The 23,642-nt window shown below is 42.1% G+C and overlaps 1 protein-coding gene across 1 annotated transcript in view; it reads left to right on the top strand.

Moving 5' to 3' along the window:
* The first annotated feature begins 1,238 nt into the window (after positions 1 to 1,238).
* The window catches only part of LOC139265808 (peptidyl-prolyl cis-trans isomerase C-like), a 35,962-nt gene continuing 13,558 nt past the window's right edge, over positions 1,239 to 23,642 (top strand). The window contains exons 1-4 of the mRNA XM_070883254.1: positions 1,239 to 1,427; positions 15,643 to 15,756; positions 18,341 to 18,434; positions 18,872 to 19,056. Of these exons, the coding sequence (XP_070739355.1) occupies positions 1,329 to 1,427; positions 15,643 to 15,756; positions 18,341 to 18,434; positions 18,872 to 19,056 (492 nt within the window). The 5' untranslated portion in view covers positions 1,239 to 1,328. The remainder of the gene's footprint in view (positions 1,428 to 15,642; positions 15,757 to 18,340; positions 18,435 to 18,871; positions 19,057 to 23,642) is intronic.

The raw sequence follows: 23,642 nt of genomic DNA on the forward strand, positions 1-23,642 counted from the left end.
ATAGGCAAAAATAGTATTAATGACAATAATTCAATTAATCTTAAAACTAAGTAACAGTGTTTAAGTTAAGTGATACAGACGTAGCTATTATTTCCAGTAGTGTGCTGACAGATATCTGACAATCTTAACCTACCACTACCGTTTCTACAGAGCGTACACCTAATTATAACATTGTTTTTCAAGCAGCCAGCCAACATCCACTTCCATATAACACAAGAAAGTTCAAAAAGAAAATACAACTTATACCGGTTCTATTTTATGATTTGATATTTTATAAGGCCCGTGGTTTATTCAGTGTGGTTTTAGTTTAGAATAAATCAGTGTTTTTGATAGGACGTTTTACTACATTAAAGGCGCTATATAAATGCAAATTGTTTTTGTTGATTACGTTATCATTGCCCAAAATGAGAATTTACAACACCAATGAACAAGGGTACCAGAACCAGCAAAAAAAACTCTCATTAAACGCACCTCGTGGTAAATTAAATGGCAATTGTCGTAGGTTACAGTGACCCAGAAATAGACGCATTACTTGTAATTTATTTACTCTCAGTTAAGTAAGATCCTGCATAATCCGAAGATTTGTCAATTGTTTCAAATTACACTTTCGCTATATTTTTGTGTTTGGCTTTTATGTGCTCCTGTTGAAATCTATCAGTAGTTTTTGATTCCTTCCATTTCATTTACCATCGCTCGCTCTTAAAAAATTACTGAGTACATTTAAGCATAATGCACACATTTAGGAAACCGCTAACTATCCCAAATAGGTTCTGCAGTCTGCACTGATGACCGTGCCTTGTTAACTGTAGACTTTGCTGGCAAATGAATGCAATTTTTCATTCAATGGGCAAGTTATGAACTGTTTTGATGTCACATCACACACTTTTCAATGCTACAATACATGGCAATACTAAGTGAACACATGGCCAAGATGATGCGGTGAAGTTGTCTGAACTGTATTTCTTATATTGTCGGGGCTGTTCTGCATTTGGAGGACTGCGTGAAATACTATTGCGGTCAAATAGTTCCTGAAATTAATGAAAGTTTCCACAAAAGATCATTGAGTTCGCAGGGAGGAAAAAACAGGCAAGTAGGAAAATATGGTGAACTCTATTTGTGGTACACTGAAAATATCACGGATTTTGAAGTGAAAAACTAAACAGCTGCGAGATTTGAAAGTTAGGCGTGTTTTGCCACACATTCTGCCTCTGGGTCCCGGAAAGGGCGGGGCGCCTCCTGCTGTTCTTCCAGTGAGAGGCGGAGCCAGGTTCAGTACGTGTGCTTGTCGGGGACGATATGAGAGCCATACAAAAGTTTATTTTCACAAGATGAAATCGCAGTTGGTTTTGGTCCTCTTCGCCGTCTTTCTCCTGGACGAAGGCACCTGTGTGACCGGGCAGAAACGAGGCCCGAAGGTAACAGCCAAGGTAAGTTCACAGCACTGAGTGAGTGGAGACAGGCCGCGCACCACAGCCACCTTCCACTCACCCCATCCTGCTGCTGGGAAACCGACACAGGGTCTGTCCAATAGCAAGGGAGACCCTGTCACAGGCCCACGCTAACTGCCAATCAGCATCGGCAGAGGGCGGGCCTGCAAGTGTCAGGCTTGGTGGCTTGGCCGTGGACCTTGTTATACTGAGTGTTACACTGAGGTACCAGGTTAGTTACAGTGTAGCTCCCGCCAGAATAGACAGGTAGCGACAGCCGTGCAGCTTCCGTGCCACCCAGCCTTTGAGAAAAACAAACTAAAGTTATACGGATTTGGGGAGCGCGGGGGAAACTTGGAAATTGCACGAGTTGTTGATGTCCAGACATTTGCCGCGTAATACTGCAGCTTCAGACTAAACACTCTGCGACTTCGACTGCAAAACCGCTCTTTAAAATAGTTCGGTTAAAGTAAAATCGGATTAATTTGACCAAAGAGTCCGTCGGAATGCTGGGTGTTGATTTGAAGCCCCAGCTCATGTAATTTGCAGAGATGTTAATTGAATGGTTTGAGAGAAAAAGCGATACCACCTTCATTTAAAAAAAATCAAATCATAAGAACTTAAGAAATAGAAACAAGAGTAGGCCATACGGCCCCTCGAGCCTGCTCCGCCATTGACGATCATGGACTCCGACTCGGGTCTACTTCCCCGCCCACTCCCCATAACCCCTTATCCTCTTATTGTTTAAGAAACACTATTTCTGTCTTAAATTTATTCAATGATCAGCTTCCACAGCTCTCTGAGGCAGCAAATTCCACAGATTTACAACCCTCAGAGAAGAAATTCCTCCTCATATCAGGTTTAAATGAATGACCCCTCTAGTTCTAGTCTCCCCTATCGGTGGAAACATTCTCTGCATCCACCTTGTCAAGCCCTCTCATAATCTTTCTTGTTTCGATAAGATCACCTCTCAATTCTGAATTCCAATGAGTAGAGAGAGGCCCAACCTACACGACCTTTCCTCATAAGTCAACTCCCTTATCTCCGGAATCAACCTAGCAAACTTTCTCTGAACTGCCTCCAAAGCAAGTATATCCTTTCTCAAATATGGAAACCAAAACTGTGTGCAGTATTCCAGGTGTGGCCTCACCAATATCCTGTATAACTGTAGCAAGACTTCCCTGCTTTTATACTCCATCCCCTTTGCAATAAAGGCCAAGATTCCATTGGCCCTCCTAATCACTTGCTTTACCTGCATACTAACCTTTTGTGTTTCATGCACCAGGACCCCCAGGTTCCACTGTACTGCAGCACTTTGCAATTTTTCTCCATTTAAATAATAACTTGCTCTTTGATTCTTTTTCTGCCAAAGTGCATAACCTCACACTTTCCAACATTATGCTCCATCTGCCAAATTTTTGCCCACTCACTTAGCCTATGTCCTTTTGCAAGTTTCTTGTGTCCTCCTCACACATTGCTTTTCCTCCCATCTTTGTATCGTCAGCAAACATGGCTACGTTATACTTGGTCCCTTCATCCAAGTCGTTAATATAGATTGTAAATAGTTGGGGTCCTAGCACTGATCCCTGCGGTACCCCACTAATTACTGATTGCAAAACCGAGAATGAACCATTTATCCCGACTCTGTTTTCTGTTAGGTAGCCATTCCTCTATCTTTGCCAGATGCCTTCTGGGAATCCAAATACACTGCATCCACTAGTTCCCCTTTATCCACCCTGTTCATTACATCCTCAAAGAATTCCATCAAATTTGTCAAACATGACTTCCCTTTCATAAATCCATGCTGACGCTGCCTGACTGAATTATGCTTTTCCAAATATCCTGCTACTGCTTCTTTTAATAATGGACTCCAACATGTTCAAACACACCATTGCGTCATGTGGGTGATGCATGCTCTTATGTTTAGTTTTCCTTTTTAAACAAGCATTTGCAAAATACTTCTTAATAGGCATTGTTTCATTTATGAGACAACTGCTCACCTTGGCAATTCTTGGCTCACGCATAGGATTGCCAACCCTGCAACATTGGTCTGGCGTCTCCAGGAATTGAAGATTCATTTGCAGGACACTGCCGTGACAATCCAGGAGAAAAGTCCGAGGAAGATTTGAACACTTCTGTTTATTAATTTAGGTGCCAAGCCATGGCTCAGTTGGTAACTCTGAGTCAGAAGGTTGTTGGTTCAAATCCCACTCCAGAGACTTGAGCACAAAAATCTAGGCTGACACTCCAGTGCAGTACTGAGGGAATGCTGCACTGTCGGATGAGACGTGAAACCGAGACGTCTGCTCTCGCAAATGGACGTAAAGGATCCTGTGGCACTATTTTGAAGAAGAGCAGGGGAGTTATCCCTGGTGTCCTGGCCAATATTTATCCTTCAATCAACATAACAAAAACAGATTATTTCGTCATTAACGCATTGCTATTTGTTTCCTACATTACAACAGTCACTACATTTCAAAAAGTACTTAATTGGCTGTAAAGAACTTTGGGCCGTCCAGTGGTCGTGAAAGGTGCTATATAAATGCAAGTCTTTCTAGTTATAAAAATATTGGATAGAGCAAAAAAGTCAGTTTGACTGACAGGCCAAGAATCATCCAATTGAGTAATTTCTGCTGTACTGGGAGGATGAACGAGTTGGGCGAGTGATGGTGGCAGTGTTGAGACGGGAGGTCATGTGATGAAACCCAGTAATACATTCAACCAGAGTTGGCAACCCTAGCTTCCCGATGCTACGTGCACCTCAGTTAAGAGGGCAGAGGCACACTGCCTCTGTCAATAGCACTGTAAAACATGTAAGAACGGGATGGGACGATTCCTATTTTTCCATTCTCCTTGTGCTGTGTTTGACCTACACTCAGTATTCCTGTAGGAATTACAGTTACACACCACCATGTAATCATTCCATGACAGCTTCTTGATAATGTAACAAATGTACAAAACAATTGCATCAGGCTCTGCTACTGTTAGCATTCTGTGTGAAATTTTAGGCGGACGATACTTGTCACCAGTGGAAGCTGGAGGAGATCTTTGAGCTAGGGCAGGAAAGGTCACGGAAGCTTTTAAAATAAGAGTGATAACTTCACTGGGACACAGAGACACTGAAGCTTAGAACAGATGGAGGTCTTGGGAGTTTGGGACTTTGTGATAGTGAGGTTGTAGGCTGTGGCATTTTCAAATGTAATTTATGGAGGTTTGATGTAAATTTAGGGTATTTTTAATGCCATTTCCTCTTGCAATGGATTCACTACACTTCCTGTAAGTGGACCCCATGTCTCCCATGAACCTGAAGCTGCAACCTCTGACCTTCTATGTCTTAGAACTCTCATAATTCTTGATCTCTATGCTTTATTGCTCTGCAAGTCCTCCAGAAGATGGTATTATGAATACACCATGCTCAAACTGGGCTCAGATTCTGACTTCGCGAACTGAATTTATTTACAGATATTAAGCAAGTAATACATGTACAGAATTGCACAAGTTTATGTAAAATGAAAGCAGTAAAAGGCCTGATTTTTTGAAACTACATTTTACTTTTGAAAGCAGAAATCGAGAGTCCTATAACACATTCCAGTACTTGCTTTCAGTTCTATTTCACACAGGAGTATCCTGGCCTCCATGCTTTTGTGGTTTTCTCAATCTCTGCCAGGGACTTGCATGTTCCATTGGCCTTTGAATGCACAGACTTCATGGTAAATTCCAAGTAAACATAAAATGATGTCTTAAGAAGTTACATCATGTTGAATGATCCACCTCCCAAACTAAGTCTTCCTTGACATCATCAGTGCGCCGCTGATGACTAATCGAGGCGGCAGACTTGCTGCGAGGTTACTCCCGTCCCGTCCCGCCCCGCCCTTGACCGGAACACCACATCACGGAGAAAAAAAACGAAAGTGTTGAATTTCTCCGGTATCTCCGGCCCATCGACTGGGTGGTGGAAAAACAAAAAATGGTAGGTGCACCCCGTTTTGGGCAGAGGGAAATTTCTTCCCCGTGGCTCATCAGGGCTCTATATAATTGCAGTAAGACACCTTGGGGCCGAAATTGCCCCTTCCCTTATGGCCTGTTAGAGTCGGAAACTGGCGGCCATGCAGCGGAGTGGAATGGCCGGCATTTTGAAAATTGTTCTCTGCGGTATCCCGGCGGTGACCCGCTCTCCCTACTACTGCTCCACTGCTGCCGATCCATCCTAAGTGCATCATCAGAGTGCACACCGCCGATGTGTCCCCCCCCCGAACACAAAATTCTGCACTGAAAATTTTGATCCCGCCGCTTGGTGCCACCGACAGCTTTTTCTGTCAGTGCACTGTGCTTATAAAATGGCGATGCGGCTGCCATTAAAGGGGAGGACCTACTGCTGCGGCCGCCATCTTATTTTTTTATTTGTCGGCCGCCAACCAGGTCGGGCTGACAATTATGCTCCCGGGTTCGGCCTGGCACCCCGTCTTGGGTGCTAGGCCGTGGGCCGATCGAAACCCTCCCTGGTGGCCCAGTGAACCTAACCTAAAGAATTACAGAGCTTTAAGTGAAGAGGAGAGACATGATGTCATCAGCGCTATGCTGATGAGTGACCCCGACGTACATTCCGCCTGCCCCCCCAAGTTCCGACCCTCTACTTAACGAACTTCCACTCTCCGCTGCACTTCTGCCCCCATTATGACCGACTTCCGGGCCGCTCGGTGGGGGGCGGAAGCAAAAGAGCGGAATTTCGCGCAAGAGACCACCTCATCTACCATGGTGGTGAAAACAGTCGAAACACGTTGGGTGCGCTGTGTTTTCGGCGGGGGAAATTTTGGTCCCCTTTACTCTTGTCCTTAAATCCTCTAATAAAAAAGGCCAATGTACCATTTGCTTTCTTAATTGCTTGCTGTACCTGCACCAACATTTCCCAGTCTCTCATTTAAAAAAAAAATACTCTGCTTTTCTATTTTTCCTACCAAAGTGGATAACTTCACATTTCTCCACATTATATTCCATTTGCCATGTTTTGCCCACTCACGTAGCCTGTCCATATCATCTTGAAGCCTCTTTGCATCCTTTTCATAAATTACATTCCCACCTAGCTTTGTATTATCAGCAAACTTGGATATATTATATTTGGTCCCCTCATCCAAATCATGATATAAATTGTGAATAGCTGGGTCCCAAGCACTGATCCATGCGGCACCCCACTAGTTACAGCCTGCCAACCCGAAAATGACCTGTTTATTCCTACTAGAAGAGCTAGAGAAGAAAGGCTTTGATAGAAAGTGTGGAGGACGGGGAATTGAGTAGGAAACAGAACTGACAGTCGTGAAGGACCCAGACAGTGGCTCGGGCCAATGGTCTGATAACAGCGGGACTAAAGTAGAGAATGGTCCTGGAGGCTAAACATGGCAAGGCGGGCGACAGAGTTCAGAGAGGACTGCAGAGCAAAGAACACTATTTTTAGGGGTGGGTCACAGCACGGCCTTAATCTCAGGAAGAGTGTTAGGGCTAGAGTGCAGGTTTGAAATTATTTTTGAGGTAGAGTCCAGATAGCGGGATGGAAGCTGGCAGGTAGGCGAGTGATTGAGCGATGATGCAGAGGGCTAGAAGAGGGTAAAAAGTAATAAAGAAATGTTATATATAAAGTAAAAGCTTTACATAATGTAGCTGGAAGCAGAAAAAAAGATGGCAGATTGAGTTAGGAAACAGACGTCAGAAAAGTGTAATAAAGAGTCATGCAATTGCAACAATTCAGTTGACAGAGTAAACTGGGGGTTAGGCTTTGCTTGGGGCTCAGCAAGACATTGACAGAATTAAGGCCAATGGCATGTATGTGCTGACATTTACTGAAAAGGATCATTGGGCTCATCCAGTCTTTAAATCAGACAAATGATTGTAGTGTAGCAGCATCCTTTGGACCTATAGAAAAGACTGAGAAGTGCTGAGTATTGTCTGTATATATGTGGAAATTGACTAAATGCTTCCAGATATTGGTGGCATGTAATTGATGAAGCAGATCATGGATGGACCCCTCGGATACACCAGAGAATCCGTGCAGGCGGAGACAAGCTGGTGGAGACATTGTAATGCCTGTATTGCATCAAGCATGATCAGAACCATGAAACACTCATACCCATGAATCAGTCATACCATGAAGAAATACTGAAGAAGGGAGTCATTGGAGGAGGCTGCAGAGAGGCTGTGAAATTTAAGGAATGATAATGAGCCATAGTCACAGTCAATAGTCAGGGGAGCAGACAGGTGTTTCTGTGGCCGCAGACGTGACTCCAGGATGGTATGTTGCCTCCCTGGTGCCAGGGTCAAGGATGTCACTGAAAGGCTGCAGGGCATTCTGGGGGGAGAGGGTGAACAGCCAGAGGTCGTGGTCCATATCGGTACCAATGACATAGATAGAAAGAGGGATGAGGTCCTGCAGGCAGAGTTTAGGGAGCTAGGAGAGAGATTAAAAAGCAGGACCTCAAAGGTAGTAATCTCCAGATTACTCCCAGTACCACGAGCTAGTGAGTACAGAAATAGGAGGATAGAGCAGATGAATACGTGGCTGGAGAGATGGTGCAAGCGGGAGGGCTATAGTTTCCTGAGGTATTGGGACCGCTTCTGGGGGAGGTGGGACCTGTACAAGCCGGATGGGTTGCACCTCAACAGAGCTGGGACCAATATCCTATTTGGGGGGGGGGGGGGGGTTGCTAGTGCTGTTGGGGAGGGTTTAAACTAGCTTGGCAGGGAGATGGGAACCTGAAAATAGATTCAGTAGGGAGGGGAGTAAAGCTGGAATTAGAAATCAAAAATAAAGAAAGTGAGTTTGAAGGAGAGAGGGAGAGAGCAGGAAAAAAGGGTTTAAAAAGAAATAATAAAAATTTTTAAGGCACTTTGTCTAAATGCACGTAGCATTTGTAACAAAATAGATGAGTTGACGGTACAAATAGAGACAAATGGGTATGATCTGATAGCCATTACAGAGACGTGGTTACAAGGTGACCAAGACTGGGAGTTAAATATTCAGGGGTACTTGACAATCTGGAAGGACAGACAGAAAGGAAAAGGCGGTGGGGTAGCTCTATTGATAAAGGATGGAATCACTGCAATAGTGAGAAATGATATTGGCTCAAATGATCAGGATGTTGAAACAGTTCGGGTGGAGATAAGGAATAATAAGGGAAAAAAGTCACTGGTGGGTGTAGTCTATAGGCCCCCTAACATTAGCGACTCTGTTGGTCGGAGCATAAACCAGGAAATAGTGGGGGCTTGTAAAAAGGGAACAGCAGTAATCATGGGTGATTTTCAACCTCCAAATTGATTGGACAAATCGAATTGGGTCAGGGTAGCCTTGAGGAAGAGTTAGAGTGCATAAGGAACGGATTCCTTGATCAGTATGTAACGGAACCAACCAAAGGGCAGGCTATCTTAGATCTGGTCCTGTGTAATGAGACAGGATTAATAAACAATCTCCTAGTAAAGGATCCCTTTGGAATGAGTGATCATAGCATGATTGAATTTCAAATTCAGATGGAGGGTGAGAAAGTTGGATTTCTAACCAGCGTACTAAGCTTAAATAAAGGAGACTATGAAGTTATGAGGGCAGAGTTGGCTAAAGTGGACTGGAAAAATAGATTAAAGTGTAGAACAGTTGATGAACAATGGTGTACATTTAAGGAGATATTTCACACAAGAAAAATATGTTCCAGTGAGGAGAAAAAGGTGTAAGAGAAAAGATCCATGGCTAACTAAACAAATAAAGGACGGTATCCAATTAAAAACAAGGGCATACAAAGTGGCCAAAACAAGTGGGATGACAGAAGATTGGGAAGCTTTTAAAACCCAGCAAAGAATGACTAAAAAATGATTAAGAAAGGGAAGATAGACTATGAAAGTAAACTTGCACAAAATATAAAAACAGATAGCAAGAGTTTCTATAGGTATATAAAAAGGAAAAGAGTGTCTAAAGTACATGTTGGTCCCTTAGAGGACGAGACCGGGGAATTAGTAATGGGGAACATGGAGATGGCTGAAACTCTGAACAAATATTTTGTATCAGTTTTTACGGTAGAGGACACTAACAATATTCCAACAGTGGAGAGTCAAGGGCTATAGGGGGCGAGGAACTTAACACAATCACAATCACTAAGGAGGTGGTACTCAGTAAGATAATGGGACTAAAGGCAGATAAATCCCCTGGACCTGATGGCTTGCATCCTAGGGTCTTAAGAGAAGTAGCGGCAGGGATTGTGGATGCATTGGTTGTAATTTACCAAAATTCCCTGGATTCTGGGGAGGTCCCAGCAGATTGGAAAACTGCAAATGTAACACCCATATTTAAAAAAGGAGGCAGACAAAAAGCAGGAAACTATAGACCAGTTAGCCTAACATCTGTGGTTGGGAAAATGTTGGAGTCCATTATTAAAGAAGCAGTAGCAGGACATTTGGAAAAGCATAATTCGGTCAGGCAGAGTCAGCATAGATTTATGAAGGGGAAGACTTGTTTGACAAATTTACTAGAATTCTTTGAGGATGTAACGAACAGAGTGGACAAAGGGGAACCAGTGGATGTGGTGTATTTAGACTTCCAGAAGGCATTTGATAAGGTGCCACATAAAAGGTTACTGCACAAGATAAAAGCTCATGGGGTTGGGGTAATATATTAGCATGGATAGAGGATTGGCTAACTAACAGAAAACAGAGAGTCAGGATAAATGGTTCATTCTCGGGTTGGCAATCAGTAAGTAGTGTGGTGCTGCAGGGATCAGTGCTGGGACCCCAACTATTTACAATCTATATTAACGACTTAGAAGAAGGGACTGAGTGTAACGTAGCCAAGTTTGCTGACGATACAAAGATGGGAGGAAAAGCAACGTGTGAGGAGGACACAAAAAATCTGCAAAAGGACAGACAGGCTAAGTGAGTGGGCAAAAATTTGGTAGATAGAGTACAATGTTGGAAAGTGTGAGGTCATGCACTTTGGCAGAAAAAAATCAAAGAGCACGTTATTATTTAAATGGAGAAAGATTGCAAGGTGCTGCAGTACAGCGGGACCTGGGGGTACTTGTGCATGAAACACAAAAGGTTAGTATGCAGGTACAGCAAGTGATCAAGAAGCCCAATGCAATCTTGGCCTTTTATTGCAAAGGGGATGGAGTATAAAAGCAGAGAAGTCCTGCTTCAGTTATACAAGATATAGGCGAGGCCACACCTGGAATACTGCGTGCAGTTTTGGTTTCTATATTCTATATTTCTATACTTGCTTTGGAGGCAGTTTAGAGAAGGTTCACTAGGTTGATTCCGGAGATGAGGGGGTTGACTTATGAGGAAAGGTTGAGTAGGTTGAGCCTCTACTCATTGGAATTCAGAAGACTGAGAGATGATCTTATCGAAACGTTTAAGATTATGAGGGGGCTTGACAAGGTGGATGCAGAGATGTTGTTTCCACTGATGGGGGAGACTAGAACTAGGGGGCATAATCTTAGAATAAGGGATCGTCCATTTAAAACTGAGATGAGGAGGAATTTCTTCTGAGGGTTGTAAATCTGTGGAATTTGCTGCCTCAGAGAGCTGTGGAAGCTGGGACATTGAATAAATTTAAGACAGTTTCTTAACCGATAAGGGGTTATGGGGAGCGGGCAGGGAAGTGGATTTGAGTCCATGATTGGATCAACCATGATCGTATTAAATAGCGGAGCAGGCTCGAGGGACAATATGGCCTATTCCTGCTCCTATTCTTATGTTCTTATGTTCAAACAGAATACCATTTGTGACCTATTATCTGCGCAATAATGTTGTACAGATCTATATTTAGATTTCCTAAAAACCCACCCAATTATCTGTTAAGTTGGAACATTGATATTCCAATCTCAGACCTTACTAAAGTAGATAAAATGTTCTCACAATTCTCCAGTCTACAAATGAGGATTCAGAGTAGAGTCAGCAAACATGTCAAGTAGAAAATTAGTAAAAGCTCAACAATGGCTTGAAAAGCTGATACAGCCCTAAAGAAGCTGACAATTCAAAGTCCTGAGCATAAGCCAAAGATGTTTGAAACTAGGGATTAAACAGGAAGTGTAGTGGGACACATGTTTTTCGGTTTGTCCAATAGTCCTCCACTTTAGTTGAAGGAAAAATACATGACGTAGGCTTTTTGTTGCCCCCTTAATTGGGGCAACCTCAGGTAAGGTCCGACTTGAATTTGCCCCTGAGATATCCCCCACCCAAAGTTTATTTCCAGGTGAGGACCATTGCCATTCAGGAGGTGTACTCCCCAGTTTGCCTTGCCACTGTGGTCGAAAGAGGCAACCACAAATCATAGATCTTGTTGCACCTCTCTATATAAAATTCTTTGTTTTCACTTTTTATGGATTTTTAACTACAGGTTGTTAAAAATGGGAAAATAACTTAATACACTCTACTCTTCATTCAACATTGCTTAATTTGAATTATCTGTTAATTTTCCAAAAATACATCTATGCTGTTTTATTAAAATTGTTTAATACATACTATTGGATAATTGGAGCAAAAATTTACTTGCCTAAATCTAAAACTAGAGTCTTAAACTTAAAGCTAATTACATAGGTTAAAGAATGAGTTGGCTAAGATAGATTGGAAAAATAGATGAAAAGGTATGGCAATAGATAAGCAGTGGCTAGCATTTAAAGAAATAGTTCATAATTCTCAACAAAAATACATTCCATTCAGAAACAAAACTCCATTTGAAAAGTGATCCATCCGTGGCTAACTAAAGAAGTTAAGGATAGCTTTAGATTGAAATAAGAAGCTTATAATGTTGTGAAGAATAGTAGTAACATTTTCCAACATTCCATAGACTCTGGATCAGTTCCTATGGAGTGGAGGGTAGCCAATGTAACCCCACTTTTTAAAATAAAAAAGGAGGGAGAGAGAAAACAGGGAATTATAGACCGGTCAGCCTGACATCGGTAGTGGGTAAAATGATGGAATCAATTATTAAGGATGTCATAGCAGTGCATTTGGAAAGAGGTGACATGATAGATCCAAGTCAGCATGGATTTGTGAAAGGGAAATCATGCTTGACAAATCTTCTGGAATTTTTTGAGGATGTTTCCAGTAGAGTGGATAAGGGAGAACCAGTTGATGTAGTGTATTTGGACTTTCAGAAGGCTTTCGACAAGGTCCCACACAAGAGATTAATGTGCAAAGTTAAAGCACATGGGATTGGGGGTAGTGTGCTGAAGTGGATTGAGAACTGGTTGGCAGACAGGAAGCAAAGAGTAGGAGTAAATGGGTACTTTTCAGAATGGCAGGCAGTGACTAGTGGGGTGCCGCAAGGTTCTGTGCTGGGGCCCCAGCTGTTTACATTGTACATTAATGATTTAGACGAGGGGATTACATGTAGTATCTCCAAATTTGCGGATGACGCTAAGTTGGGTGGCAGTGTGAGCTGCGAGGAGGATGCTATGAGGCTGCAGAGTGACTTGGATAGGTTAGGTGAATGGGCAAATGCATGGCAGATGAAGTATAATGTGGATAAATGTGAGGTTATCCACTTTGGTGGTAAAAACAGAGAGACAGACTATTATCTGAATGGTGACAGATTAGGAAAAGGGGAAGTGCAAAGAGACCTGGGTGTCATGGTACATCAGTCATTGAAGGTTTGCATGCAGGTACAGCAGGCGATTAAGAAAGCAAGTGGCATGTTGGCCTTCATAGCGAGGGGATTTGAGTACAGGGGCAGGGAGGTGTTACTACAGTTGTACAGGGCCTTGGTGAGGCCACACCTGGAGTATTGTGTCCAGTTTTGGTCTCCTAACTTGAAGAAGGACATTCTTGCTATTGAGGGAGTGCAGCGAAGGTTCACCAGACTGATTCCCAGGATGGTGGGACTGACATATCAAGAAAGACTGGATCAACTGGGCTTGTATTCACTGGAGTTCAGAAGAATGAGAGGGGACCTCATAGAAACGTTTAAAATTCTGACGGGTTTTGACAGGTTAGATGCAGGAAGAATGTTCCCAATGTTGGGGAAGTCCAGAACCAGAGGTCACAGTCTTAAGGATAAGGGGTAAGCCATTTAGGATCGAGATGAGGAGAAACTTCTTCACCCAGAGAGTGGTGAACCTGTGGAATTCTCTACCACAGAAAGTTGTTGAGGCCAATTCACTAAATATATTCAAAAAGGAGTTAGATGTAGTCCTTACTACTAGGGGGATCAAGGGGTATGGCGAGAAAGCAGGAATGGAGTACTGAAGTTGCATGTTCAGCCATGAACTCATTGAATGGCGGTGCAGACTCGAAGGGCCGAATGGCCTACTCCTGCACCTATTTTCTATGTATCTCTGTAAGCCTGAGGATTGGGAGAGTTTCAGAAACCAGCAAAGGATGACCAAAAAAATTGATGAAAAGGGACCAAATAGACTGAGAAAACTAGCAAGAAATATAAAAACAGATTGTAAGAGCTTTTACAAGTATGTAAAAAGGATGAGAGTAGAAAAAGTAAATATTGGTCCCTTAGAGACTGAGGCAGGAGAAATTATTATGGTATGAATAAGGAAATGGCAGAAACGTTAAACAAATATTTTGTATCTGTCTTCACAGTAGAAGTTCCAAAAAGCATACCGAAAATGGTGGGGAACCAAGGGTCTAAAGAGGGTGAGGAACTTAATGTAATTAATATAAATAGAGAAAAAGTACTAGAGAAACTAATGGGGCTAGAATCCCTACATTCTAAAATGGTCCCAGCAGATTGGAAGGTAGCAAATGTAACACTGCTATTTAAGAAAGGAGGGCGAGAGAAAACACGGAACTACAGGCCAGTTAGCCTGACATCAGTTGTCGGGAAAATGCTGGAATCCATTGTTAAGGAAGTGGTATCAAGTCACTTAGATAATCATAACATGATTAGGCAGAGCCAACATGGTTTTATGAAAGGCAAATTTATTAAGAGTTTTCTGAGGATGTAGCTAGCAGGGTAAATAAAAGGGAACCAGTGGATGTAGTATATTTGGATTTCCAAAAGACATTCGATAAGGTGCCACATAAAAGGTTATTACACAAGAACAGAGAGCAGGGATAAATGGGCCTTTTTCAGGTTGGCAGGTTGTAATTAATGGGTTGCTGTAAGGATCCGTGCTGAGGCTTCAGCTATTTACAATGTATATTAATGACCTAGATGAAGGGACAGAGTGTAATGTATCCAAGTTTGCCGACGATACAAAGCAAGCTGGGACAGTAAACTGTGAAGAGAACCCAAAGCGTCTGCAAAGCGATATAGATGGACTAAGTGGCAGTAAGGTGGCAGATGGAGTATAATGTAGGGAAATGTGAAATTATTCACTTTGGTAGGAAGAATAAAAAACAGAATATTTTTTAAATGGTGAGAAACTTTTAAATGTTGGTGTTCAGAGAGATTTGCATGTCCTAGTGCAAGAAACGCAGAAAGCTAGCATACAGGTACAGGAAGCAATAAGGAAGGCAAATGGCTTGTTGTCCTTTATTGCAATGGGGTTGGAGTACAAGAGTAAGGAAGCTTTGCTGCAATTGTACAGGGCCTTGGTGAGACCACACCTGGAGGACTGTGCACAGTTTTGGTCTCCTTATCTAAGGAAAGATATACTTGCCTTGGAGGCGGTAAGAAGTTCACTGGATTGATTCCTGGGATGGGAAGGCTGTCTTTATGATGAGAGATTGTGTAGAATGGGTCTATACTCTGGAGTTTAGAAGAATAAGAGGTGATCTCATTGAAAAATACAAGATTCTGAAGAGGATTGACAGGGTAGATGCTGAGAGGTTGCTTCCCCTGGCTGGAGTGTCTAGAACTAGGGGGTACAGTCTCAGGATAAGGGGTAGGCCATTTAAGACAGAGATGAGGAGGAATTTCTTCACTCAGAGGGTTGTGAATCTTTGGAATTCTCTGCCCCAGAGGGCTATCAATGCTGAGTCTCTGAATATATTCAAGGCTGAGATAGATAGATTTTTGGAGTCTAGAGTAATCAAGGGATATGGAGATCGGGCGGGAAAGTGGAGTTGAGGTCGATGGTCAGCCATGCTCTTATTGAATGGTGGAGCAGGCTCAAGGGGCCGTAGAGCGTACTCATGCTCCTATTTATGTTCTTAAAAATTACTTAAAATTTGTCTGTGGTGCATTTTTGAGGGATGTTTCAGGCAGACGGAAATATTGTAATACAGACCAAACTCATCACGCTAGTTTGTAACGTAGAACTCTGATGAAGGTTTTCTACAATTTTAGGTATTCTTCGATATTGAAATTGGTGGTAAAGATGTAGGAAGGATCGTCATCGGTTTATTTGGTAAAGTTGTTCCAGCGACCGTAGAAAACTTTATCATCCTAGCAACAGGTGAGGTAAGATACTGTTCTGTTAAATCATGTGTAACTAACAATTTATAATATAAATTATAAATACAATTTATTTCATTATTTTATTTAGCACTTGTCACTTTTCCCATTCTATGCACACAATTCTCTGACCCAGTCTGATATTCTCCCTCCTTATTTTGTCCAAATCTTGGTATGTTGCAGAATTGTGTGTATGAATTGTGACAATTTTTAATTGTCTAAATGCATTTAACTTTATATCTATGCAGTCTTTGCATCAATTCAAAGCAGTATCACTGTAATTCAAGTAATGCAATCCAAGAGTTAATTCACTGACATATGACTATCTCCAAGGGGTATTCTCACACTGGTTCTGCTTCATGTAAGTTGTGGTATAATTAATATTTAAATGGCATCCAGGTGATTACATGGACACCCTCAAGTATTTAATGTTACAAAAGAGCCATCAGCAACACTTTTGGTGTCAAACTGCAGCCTAAAACTTTATCTCCCCAGACACAATAATGGGCTGGATGCCAGTAGTTGATAATTGCATTAGATGCACACCCAAGGAAACAGATTGTAGTAAATCATTGCTTTAAGCTTCTGCAATTCTTTTTCATTATTTGTATGTACTGCTTTTTCGTCTATTTCTCATAGAATATATAATTTCACCCGAGAATGGGCTGCTCCCATGCTTCCACCAATGGACTAGAAAACACACCCAATTTACTGGGATGTTTGTCCTCCTGTTGTCTCTTCCCCCTCTCCCTATGATGACGTACCTGGCCTCCTCTCTACTTTCCCATTATGAGACTGTCGAGAAAACAGTGTAAGGAATTGAGAAAACCTGTGTCCAATCACTCTGACATTATAGCAGATTAATTCCCCTCATTTTTATTCATTATTTTACCTTTTTAAGTCCCACTTCATAACATACCATCACATAGCTTCCAGAATGAGCGGGCAACCTTTTCTCAGGTCTCTGCAAGTGATGCTCTGGAGCTAATTGGCATGCACTAACGTGCTGGGCATCTCTCCTTGATTTATTATTTCCTCTCCTTGCTTCATCTACCTCCAGTCACAGGCAAAACTAGAAAAACTCTGCAGAGAGTTGTATCTGTTCTCGTTCTCAGAAACAATAAAATTGCTTACTTTAACTGTTTAACTTGTGGAATTGAGTCCTGATAAACAAATACAAATTGCCAAGAAATTGTTATGCCTTGATCAGTTACATATTTATTCAGGCCTTAATGTATATACTGAACATCAAAGCCCTGACTCTAATCTAGATGAGCCTTTTAGTTCAGTATGGGTTGCAATGGTGGTATTTGAAGATTTTATTGTGAACATTTAAAAAAAAACATTTAATACATAAGAAAGCTGAAAGGGAAATATGCACATTCAATCTAGTGCAACACACTAGAGAGGCCTATTTTTGTTTTCTCCTCCAGCATAATTTAATTATATGTGGTTCCAGTACGGCTCCTTTAGAAAGTTTAGCAATAATCAAAATCTCAACATCTAAGAATTATACCATAAATATACATTATGAAACATCCTACCAGTCTTCCTAAATTCAAAAAAATTAAACAAGTATTCTTTGATTTCTTCCTCCTTCCCGCCCCCACCCGCCTTTTGAATTAGGCTTCTAAGTTGTATTTCTTGTTTTTTATATATCCAGCTTTGCCCATATTTTTAACTTCCAGTTTAATTTTTTTTTTTAAACAGTCACTTATCAGTACTATTAGATCTAACCATGCGTGCAAGTATCCAGTGGATGATTCCAAACTGGGCAATTTCTCAATATAATAACAGAAACGTTTAGTGCAGTACTGATTTTGTGCTTCTAGGTGTCACTAGCACTTGTTTAAAAACTGTACCATATTTACAAAGGATGCTAAAGACATCTAGAGCAGGTCATTACTACTTCATAGTCTTACTCCTTCCCCATCGCAATGTGCTTCACAGCCACTGAAGTACTTTTGAAATGTAGCACTGTTCTAATAAGGGAAATACGGCACTCAATTTGCATGCGCAAGGTCCTGCTAACAGCAACCAGATGATCTATTTTTACTGATGTTGGTTGAGGCCTAAATGTTGACAAGGGCTCTGAGAAAACTTCGAATCATGCCATGAGATCTTTTACATCCACTTGAGAGGGCAGACAGGACCTCGGGCATCTTATAGGGAAACATAATCCTTTTTTTTTTAAAGTGACATTTTCATAGTTATTTCCAAAATGGAATCCTTGGCCTAAGGTTCTGAACCACATTCTGCCAGGGAGAAATCCAGCCTGCAATTTTGTATATGGGCAACTGTATTGTCCTTCCCACATTTGATGATGAACTGCATTTAGTTGTGGTCTTTGATTTTTCCATGGAATTTTTACTCCTAAAGAGAAAATATGTAAAGCAGTGTTTTATAAAATTAATGCTTATTATTTTCATTGATGTATAAATTTCATACAATGATCAAGCTTTTCATTAAGTTTTTCATTTTGGAAACGCCAGATGTTCTATTTCTTCAAGTTGATTAAGATCACATCTGAACTCAAATTAACCAATTAAAGGATTCCTTAGTATTTTAATAAGTATTTTATATTTTCCAGAGAGGGTTTGGTTACAGTGGCAGCACGTTTCATCGTGTGATCAAGGATTTCTTAATACAGGGTGGAGACGTTACTTCAGGAGATGGGCGAGGAGGTAATGATTGTCTTTGCATTTTTATTTTTTTCTATAAAATATACTGCAAATACCTTTCTTTAGACCCTGTTATAATTTTTTAATGCTTACAGTGATGTTTTACATTAGAAACTTTTTTCAGAAAAAACAGAAGTCGATTGTGATTTTTTGGGGGGTTTGCAGTGTTCTAGAAGTTCTTTGAATCAAAACAAGTACCATGTTTAATTTACTGATATTTTAACTTTCTCATCTTTTCTACCTGCTGTATCTGCTAACTATTTTGTTTGACTTATATGGTGCATTGTAAGAATATGAGACGTGGTCAGAGCTCAAACGAGAGACCTCTAGACAGATATTTCTATATAGTTAACTTTCTGTAAATATCTGGCATTAAAGTGAAATACTGTCAGATACTGCATATTGTGTAATGCACTATAAACTGATCTTTGATGTTCCAGGAATAAGCATCTATGGAGAGTTTTTTCCAGATGAAAACTTCAAGCTGAAACACTATGGAATTGGATGGGTCAGCATGGCCAATGCAGGACCAGATACTAATGGCTCCCAGTTTTTTATTTCATTGACAAAACCAAAGTGGCTAGATGGAAAGCATGTGGTGTTTGGCAAGGTCATAGCTGGAATGGTAACTAACTGTTTTCTTCTGTGAATGACCAATTATTATACTGCATTTCCTAAAACCTTTTTTTTTTAGTAAGAGTGGTTACATGTAGAATTATAGTCACAGTTAATTCAGAGATTAGGGTCCTGAACTTAAGGAAAGGTAACTTCGATGGTATGAGACGTGAATTGGCTAGAATAGACTGACGAATGATACTTAAAGGGTTGACGGTGGTTAGGCAATGGCAGACATTTAAAGATCACATGGATGAACTTCAACAATTGTACATCCTTGTCTGGAGTAAAAATAAAACGGGGAAGGTGGCTCAACCGTGGCTAACAAGGGAAATTAGGGATAGTGTTAAATCCAAGGAAGAGGCATATAAATTGGCCAGAAAAAGCAGCAAACCTGTGGACTGGGAGAAATTTAGAATTCAGCAGAGGAGGACAAAGGGTTTAATTAGGAGGAGGAAAATAGAGTATGAGAGGAAGCTTGCCGGGAACATAAAAACTGACTGCAAAACCTTCTATAGATATGTGAAGAGAAAAAGATTAGTGAAGGCAAATGTAGGTCCCTTGCAGTCAGAATCAGGTGAATTTATAATAGGGAACAAAGAAATGGCAGACCAATTGATCAAATACTTTGGTTCTGTCTTCACGGAGGAAGACACAAATAATCTTCCGGAAATACTAGGGGACAGAGGTTCTAGCGAGAAGGAGGTACTGAAGGCAATCCTTATTAGTCAGGAAATTGTGTTAGGGAAATTGATGGGATTGAAGGCCGATAAATCCCCAGGGCCTGATAGTTTACATCCCAAGGAAGTGGCCCTAGAAATAGTGGATGCATTGGTGATCATTTTCCAACAGTCTATCGACTCTAGATCAGTTCCTATGGACTGGAGGGTAGCTAATGTAACACCACTTTTTTAAAAAGGAGGGAGAGAGAAAATGGGGAATTATAGACCAGTTAGCCTGACGTCGGGAGTGGGGAAAATGTTGGAATTAATTATTAAAGAAGAAATAGCGCATTTGGAAAGCAGTGACAGGATCAGTCCAAGTCATCATGGATTTATGAAAAGGAAATCATGCTTGACAAATCGTCTAGAATTTTTTGAGGATGTAACTAGTAGAGTGGACAAGGGAGAACCAGTGGATGTGTGTTTGGACTTTCAAAAGGCTTTTGACAAGGTCCCACACAAGAGATTGATGTGCAAAATCAAAGCACGTGGTGCTGGGGGTAATGTATTGACGTGGATAGAGAACTGGTTGGCAGACAGGAAGCAGAGAGTCGGGATAAACAGTTCCTTTTCAGAATGGCAGGCAGTGACTAGTGGGGTGCCGCAGGGTTCAGTGCTTTAGATGAAGGAATTGAGTGTAATATCTCCAAGTTTGCAGATGACACTAAGCTGGGTGGCGGTGTGAGCTGTGAGGAGGATGCTAAGAGGCTGCAGGGTGACTTGGATAGGTTAGGTGAGTGGGCAAATGCATGGCAGATGCAGTATAATGTGGATAAATGTGAGGTTATCCACTTTGGTGGCAAAAACAGCAACGCAGAATATTATCTGAATGGCGATAGATTAGGAAAAGGGGAGGTGCAACGAGACCTCGGTGTCATGGTACATCAGTCATTGAATGTTGGCATGCAGGTACAGCAGGCAGTGAAGAAGGCAAATGGTATGTTGGCCTTCATAGCTAGGGGATTTGAGTATAGGAGCAGGGAGGTCTTACTTCAGTTGTACAAGGCCTTAGTGAGGCCTCACCTGGAATATTGTGTTCAGTTTTGGTCTCCTAATCTGAGGAAGGACATTCTTGCTATTGAGGGAGTGCAGCAAAGGTTCACCAGACTGATTCCCGGGATGGCAGGACTGACATATGAGGAGAGACTGGATCGACTTGGCCTGTATTCACTGGAGTTTAGAAGAATGAGAGGGGATCTCATAGAAACATATAAAATTCTGACGGGATTGGACAGGTTAGAGTCAGGAAGAATGTTCCCGATACTGGGGAAGTCCAGAACCAGGGGTCACAGTCTAAGGATAAGGGGTAAGCCATTTAGGACCGAGATGAGGAGAAACTTCTTCACTGAGAGTTGTTAGCCTGTGGAATTCTCTATCACAGAAAGTTGTTGAGGTCAGTTCGTTGGATATATTCAAGCGGGAGTTAGATATGGCCCTTACGGCTAAAGAGATCAAGGGGTATGGAGAGGAAGCAGGAAAGGGGTACTGAGGTGAATGATCAGCCATGATCATATTGAATGGTGGTGCAGCTTTGAAGGGCCGAATGGCCTACTCCTGCACCTATTCTCTATGTTTCGATATACTATCCCACTAAACTGGGGATAGGCTAGCCATCTAACCAGCAAGACAAGGTGAAGTCCACAAACTTTCCAGTCATCTTCAGTTTGGGAATACATCCGTATCAATTACTACTATCCAGTCAGAGGTTCAAGATCTTTTAATTTCACTTTATTTTTAAATACATAAAGTATGTTATTTATACAGTGACCTAATAATTACAGGGAATCAAATCATCATATCAAGTCAACAACAATGAAGTTCAACTATCTTCTGTTGAAAAATAAGTGCACCGTATATATATTTGCTCAGGTATTATATGATATACACAGTGTTACATCCAGTACTCTTGTTGCTGGCCTGTATTGGATATGAAATATAGGATTATTTATATGTTCAGGAAATAAATAGCCTGCTCTCTAAGTAGGAATGTACAAACTATTTTGTACCATGCAACAGACAGCCTTGAAGCTCCCAGCAGCTGAGAACAAGCTATGTTTTTCTCTGAAGATGGCCACAATACTTGCAATGAAGTCCGAAGAAGTACATGAAGTGGCAGAGAAATGTGTGGCTCGAATACAGGAATGCGGAGCTGAAGGATCAGCTGGCAGGAAACAGTCCTTTTACTAATGATTTATTATGATTTTTTTGAGCATTTAAAAAAATTAATTATCATCACTGAAACCTGCACTGTATATTCTATTCCTTTAAATGTATTTTTATGGTATCAACTCAAGTCACATTATAAAGTGAAAACCAGCCACGATTGCATGTTCTTAAACATGCTGGGATGGATTTTCGGCTATTTTGCGTGCAGGGCGCTAAATGCGGTTTTTGGGCAGGGGGCCGGGTATCCAGGATTTAGCACTCGGCCGGAAGATTTGGCTCTTTGCACCGATGCAAAAACTTACCACCCCATCCTCTGTTTTCAGCGTGATTATGACATCAGTCATCGTGCAAGGCTGCGCTAGCACCCCAGATGGAACTTTCGGCCTTAACGCCTCATTTACTGACCGCCCCAGGAAACGCCTGAAAAAAAACAGGCAGTCCCAGGGTGCAGCAGGCGCTACTGGCAGCATATTTATATGGAGGCTGGAGGATCTTGTATCAGTTTTCTGTGACTGCTACGGTTATGTGCAGAACGCTGCGAGTTGCAAACGTCACTTATGATACTTTGCTTACAAAGTCAGTGAGAGATTTCAGTGGGGGCAATACGAGTTCGCCAGCGTATCATGCAGGTTGCTATCGGCAGGCGGCTTCAAGCTGTAAGAAGGGTTCTTGGCCATGTTGGGCCACGGATTCGAAGAGGTCACAGACGTATGGGGAGGAGGCCTTACCCCCCACGCGTTTACAGGGGACATCGCTCATAGCTCCAGCTTTCTGAGGCGCTGTGCGTTAGAAGACTATGCATCAGAAATGAAGTGCTGATGGAGATATGCCAGCTCATTAAGCGGACCTACAGCCTACCCGCGCCAACAGGACTGCGCTGTCCATTGAGATGAAGGTGACTGTGGCGATGGCCTTCTATGCCTCCGGCTCCTACCAGGCAGCAGTAAGAGATATATGCAGCATCTCTCAGCACACTGCACGTTGCTGCATTTGCCAGCTTACAAGGGCACTGTACGTTCACAGAATGGACGTCATTAAGTTCCCAATGAGCTGGGACAGTCAGAATGAGAGGGCTCTAGGGTTTGGACAATTTGCAGGCTTCCCCAAGGTTCGAGGTGCCATTGACTGCACACATGTCACCTTGCAAGCACCATTACACAATGCAGGGAACTTAAGAAACTGAAAGGGATACCACTCCCTAAATGTACAGCTGGTCTGCGACCACACGCAGCGCATCTTCACAGTGAATACCCGCTATCCAGGAAGCGCAGACGATGCTTTCGTACTGTGTGAGAATGTTTCAGCGACAAAGACAGGGCCAGACTTGGCTGATCGGGAAGAAAGGTTATAGCCTGGACACCTGGCTCATGACCCCCCTCCGGAACCCTGCCACAAGCCGAGCAGCGCTTTAATTACAGCCATGCAGCCACCCGCAACATCATCTAGCAGACAATTGGCGTGCTCAAGTTTGTTCATGAGTGGACTGCTCTGGAGGAAGCCTTCAATACTCCCCTCAACAGGTCTCCGAAGTCATTGTCATGTGCTGCATGCTGCAGAACTTAGTCATCATGAGGGGCCAGTCATTGCCAGTGGGGATTGCAGGACCATCTGAGGATGAGGAAGACAAGCCTGGCGAGGAAGTCATTGCGATTAGACCACAACCATAGGGGAGGCTGCGTGGAGATGTTGCCACAGTAAGAACCTTGCG

The sequence above is a fragment of the Pristiophorus japonicus genome, chromosome 1 (genome assembly GCF_044704955.1).
Source record: "Pristiophorus japonicus isolate sPriJap1 chromosome 1, sPriJap1.hap1, whole genome shotgun sequence".
NCBI classification, from domain to species: Eukaryota; Metazoa; Chordata; class Chondrichthyes; family Pristiophoridae; genus Pristiophorus; species Pristiophorus japonicus.